Source organism: Gossypium hirsutum, chromosome A09 (genome assembly GCF_007990345.1).
Source record: "Gossypium hirsutum isolate 1008001.06 chromosome A09, Gossypium_hirsutum_v2.1, whole genome shotgun sequence".
Classification (NCBI taxonomy): domain Eukaryota; kingdom Viridiplantae; phylum Streptophyta; class Magnoliopsida; order Malvales; family Malvaceae; genus Gossypium; species Gossypium hirsutum.
Window position 1 is genome coordinate 56,328,452 of NC_053432.1, and position 4,907 is coordinate 56,333,358.

At 34.2% G+C, this 4,907-nt stretch overlaps 1 protein-coding gene across 2 annotated transcripts; it reads left to right on the forward strand.

Moving 5' to 3' along the window:
* Positions 1–583: 583 nt before the first annotated feature.
* On the forward strand, positions 584–4,679 carry LOC121203535 (eukaryotic translation initiation factor 2 subunit gamma). Of its 2 annotated transcripts, none has more exons than XM_041077717.1 (9): positions 584–782; positions 1,474–1,616; positions 1,757–1,818; positions 1,989–2,101; positions 2,572–2,674; positions 2,861–3,088; positions 3,175–3,393; positions 3,620–3,880; positions 4,124–4,679. In XM_041077717.1, exons 2-9 carry the CDS (start codon positions 1,511–1,513, stop codon positions 4,424–4,426), a joined length of 1,395 nt encoding a protein of 464 aa, XP_040933651.1. In that variant the 5' UTR covers positions 584–782; positions 1,474–1,510; the 3' UTR covers positions 4,427–4,679. The 2 variants fall into 2 exon arrangements, with proteins under 2 accessions (XP_040933651.1, XP_040933652.1); XM_041077718.1 differs by having other exon boundaries at positions 588–1,259.
* The last annotated feature ends 228 nt before the right edge of the window (positions 4,680–4,907 follow it).

Genomic DNA, 4,907 nt, shown 5'->3' on the forward strand with positions numbered 1-4,907 from the left:
TAAAAATATGTTTTAATTAAATAAAAATATGTTTTTAAAGGAATCGAAGAGTAGGGATTTTTTAGTGACGATTTCAGAAAAAAAAAACATCCTCATCATGGTTCACGTGAAAGAAAAGAGAAGGAGATAGATGCTGCCACAAATGTTGGTTAATTTATATGTATTTTATGGGGGTTTAAAATATTTATTTAATTAAAATATATTTTAATTATATTTAAAAGCCACGTTTCAAATCATGGTTCGTTGTATTAAAAAAATAATGGTGTTATTATAGAAATTAATTTATTTAACAAAAGTAAAGTTAAAGATTTAAATTGAAAAAAAGAATTCAAGTCTTAATACGAAAGAAATTGTAAATCTAGATTCGAAATAATGACTTAAGCATTTTATATTTTTATATAAAATCTAAAAAATTAGAATTTAAAATTAAAACATAATAACCTATAATGTCTTAACATTATTTTAAACCGAACTGTTTTTTTAATTTTATATCAAATATTTTTTAAAATTTATTACATAATTTTTTCCTAACAACCGATTTAAGGTGGAGTATAAAGATGCAAAGAGTGTGATAGGCTCAGTATCCTTCAACAAACAAAGCCCAAAGACAACCCAAAGAATACTGTATCTGGATTGGATTGGGTTGACAAAAAAAAACCACCATTGTTAAAAGCTCAGTTTTTTAGGCTTAAATCCAACTATCCCTAGCGACTGAAAAAGGCTGCGTTCTTCTTTCTGCAGGCAAACTAATCAAACCAGTCTCAAGCAACTCTTTTAATCAGGTTCCTTTGTTTGTTTCATGCTTCTTCTCGTGCCTTTTTTTTTGTAATTTTTTATGAGTTTTAATATTTATGTGTTTGTTTCATGCTTCTTCTCGTGCCTTTTTTTTGTAATTTTTTATGAGTTTTAATATTTATGTTCCGTTGCTGTTAGCTGTTTTTGCCTGTCTGTTCTTCAAATTCGTTGCTGGCTTTCTCATTTCTCCATTTTTGTTCTGTTTTTGGGATAATTTATGCTTATTTTGAGTTTAAAGGTCGATGCTTAAGGATTTGAAATTTTGAGCTTGGGGGTTTATTGGATTTGGGGTTTGGGCTGTGAATTAGGAACTTAATTAATCAGGGTTTATTGGATTTAGGGTTTTGGACAGTTTATTGAGAACGTAATGAATCACAGTTCTATTCGTTTCCAAAATTGTACTTATCTTTCAAATCCGACATTTCCTCACTGTCATTTGAGGCTCAGATTAAAAGTTTCATCAGGTAAACGTCCTTAGGCCAGATTCATTCTGCTTCGTGTTGTGTTTGTGCTTTGTAGGTTGTATGAAAACTGAGCTTTTTAAGGTTTTTGTTCTGTGATATTGAATTTTGATTTTATTTCTTAGGATTGCTTAATTGCTAGATTCCTATATTTGGCTATTTTTTTCTTCTACCTTAAGTGAATGATTTTGTTTTTCGGGATATGTTCTGTTTACAGTTTATATTGAAGCAGAAAGACAAAGGGAGCAGCGAAAATGTCCAAAAAAGGTTTGATGGAGCAAGACTTAAGTAAACTGGATGTGACTAAGTTGCATCCGCTGTCTCCTGAAGTCATATCTCGCCAGGCTACCATAAATATCGGTAATGTTTTAACTCCATTGTGATTGAACTACTTATAGCATGTATCATTACGGTGCCAATAGTTATGGTAATTTTGACTCCTAGTCGTTATTCTGGGGACTTCTTTTATCAATCTTTTGACTTGGATTTCAATTTATCAGGCACCATAGGGCATGTCGCACATGGGAAGTCAACAGTAGTGAAAGCAATATCTGGGGTTCAGGTGATTTTAGTTACTTTTAACCAATGATGTTGAACTAGGATATAACCTACCTTTCAAGAGTTCACTATTTTTATTTTTATTTTTTTTGCCTTTTTGAGCAGTGACTGCTATTACCTTGAATTTTTGAGTTTAGTATATGTAAAACACTTTGCTTTGTGCCTTTTCTGCAGACTGTTCGTTTTAAGAATGAGTTGGAGAGGAATATTACTATCAAGCTTGGATATGCAAATGCAAAGATATACAAATGTGAAGATGAACGATGCCCTCGTCCTATGTGCTACAAGTAGGTTGATAACTAGCAATTGTTTTCTTCATCAACTAAATATACTGTTAAAAAAATTGGACAAGACCGGCCTGTTGAATCAGCCAAACTGGGAACCAGTGGCCCATCTGGTTCGGCGTATATCATTAAATCGCTTTATTTTTGAACTGCTAAAAACAGCAAAAAGACCAATAAAATCCCCAAAAAACTTATTTTAAACCTTTTTTTTTTAATTTCTTAATAAAAAAATTATTATATGTGATTAGATTTTATCCTTTAACCTCTTTAATTAATTTCAAAGTTTGTACCATTTAACCAAATACATATTTTTGCTTAATACTTATTGCGTGTAATATTTAAAATTTCTTTTTCTTACAACCAAACCAGTTCAACCGGTAACTGGAGACCTCACTGGTTTGACCTCCACCTGGTTTCTTAAATATGACTTTATGAGTATTTAATAGCAATTACAACTGCGAACCTTTTTGCAGGGCATATGGAAGCGGAAAGGAGGATAGTCCTCTTTGTGATGTCCCTGGCTTTGAAAACTGTAGGATGAAGTTGCTGAGACATGTATCTTTTGTGGATTGCCCAGTAAGGCCCTAAGTGCTACACTTTAGGGATAGTTTTAAGTTTTCCAGTTCTCTTGTTTGATCTATTAGACTGTCACTCTTGTTTCAGTGCTATAAAAGGGATTTAAGCTTATTTCTTTTAAGATTTATGCAAGTCTTTTAATTTTTCGTAGGTGGATTTATTTTTTATCTTCAATTTTTCCATCAGGGTCACGATATTCTCATGGCTACTATGCTTAATGGAGCAGCAATCATGGATGGTGCATTACTTCTTATAGCTGCCAACGAAAGCTGTCCACAACCACAAACTTCTGAGCATCTGGCTGCTGTTGAAATCATGCGACTACAGCATATTATTATTCTTCAAAACAAGGTTGATCTTATTCAAGAGAATGTGGCCATCAATCAGCATGAAGCAATTCAGAAATTTATTCAGGTTACTCTTTCTTTTTCATGGAAAACAGATGGATATTTCAGTATTGATTTTCTTCTGAAACTTTTGCTCAAAATAATTCATTGCAGGGTACTGTTGCTGATGGTGCACCCGTGGTACCAATCTCTGCACAACTAAAATATAATATTGATGTTGTGTGCGAGTACATTGTGAAGAAGATCCCTATTCCCGAGAGGAACTTTGTCTCACCCCCTAACATGATTGTAATCCGATCTTTTGATGTCAATAAGCCAGGGTTTGAGGTTGATGAGATTAAAGGTGGTGTTGCTGGTGGAAGTATACTCAGGGTATGCATTTCTTTGGAATGTAGTTTTCAATCTTTATTTGGAGGTGAATGGTACGGTTGATGCACATTTTGACTTACCACATGCTGGGTCCTTACCATATTTTTTTCTTATTTCATTCTTGTCTATAGCGACTTCTACCAAAATGAGGCTAGAGTGAATTTAGATTGAGCTTTGGTAGCTTTGGTTTTGTATTCATGACTATTTTGTTAATACTTGTTTATTTCAGGGTGTTTTGAAGGTGAACCAATTTATTGAAGTTCGTCCTGGGATTGTTGTCAAGGATGAAAGTGGAAACATCAAATGCACACCCATATACTCGAGAATAGTCTCATTGTATGCTGAACAAAATGAGCTACAATATGCCGTTCCAGGAGGTCTAATTGGTGTTGGAACAACTATGGACCCGACTTTAACTCGTGCAGATAGGTTGGTGGGTCAAGTTCTTGGAGAGGTTGGGTCACTCCCAGAAGTGTATGTCGAGCTCGAGGTATATGCTAAGTTTCTTTAGCAAGATATTACCCAAACTCTTCATTTTACTTAATGCTGTATAGGGTTATGGCTCTCCAAATGTATAGAAAAGCTATAAAAAAAAATTCTTGAATCAGACACAAACTCGAATCTGGCCCTTACATCTGAGTCCAAGTATTGTAGGTTGTTACATCAGAAAAAACTAAGAAAAATGCTAAATGCTGGCATCTTCTTGCTCGGTCCATCTTTTCTATTTGTGTAGGTAAATTTCTTCCTTCTCCGAAGGCTTCTTGGTGTTAGGACAAAGGGTTCGGAGAGGCAAGGAAAAGTGTCAAAGTTGGCCAAGGGAGAGATCCTAATGTTGAATATTGGGTCTATGTCGACCGGTGCTCGAGTCATAGCTGTAAAGAATGATTTGGCAAAGCTGCAACTCACGTCCCCTGTATGCACCAGCAAGGGAGAGAAAATTGCACTTAGTCGGCGTGTTGAGAAGCATTGGCGTCTAATCGGATGGGGCCAAATCCAAGCTGGAACAACCATTGAAGTCCCACCCTGCCCTGTTTAAGAACTGATAAACAGGTAAACAGAAAGCAAAAACATCTATAAGAAAAAAAAGAGGGCAGAAGAATCAAATTTTTTGTTGTTGAAAATGTGGGAAGGTAGACAATATCTTGGTACTATTTTTGTGAGGTGGAGAAGAAAACATTGTTTGATAGAGAATTTGATTGTTCCTTGCTGAAAACATGGAGCTTTTTCTAGGATATATGATACTGTAATTTTTTATTGGGATAAAATCTATTACTCGGACTTTTTATTTTTCTCGAAGAACTCATATTTGATGCATGAAATAAGATAAAATAATGATTTAATTTTGTCATTTGGGGCTTGAAATATTATCAAACTACGTAACCCAATTTATATATTGATACTTTTTGTGTTGAAAACCTAGAAGTTTGCCTGCTTAGCGTGGATAAGCTCAATCCATTTAATTTCTCAATTTCTTGAAGCTTTTATCATAGATAAAAGAAAATCCTGATAACACGATT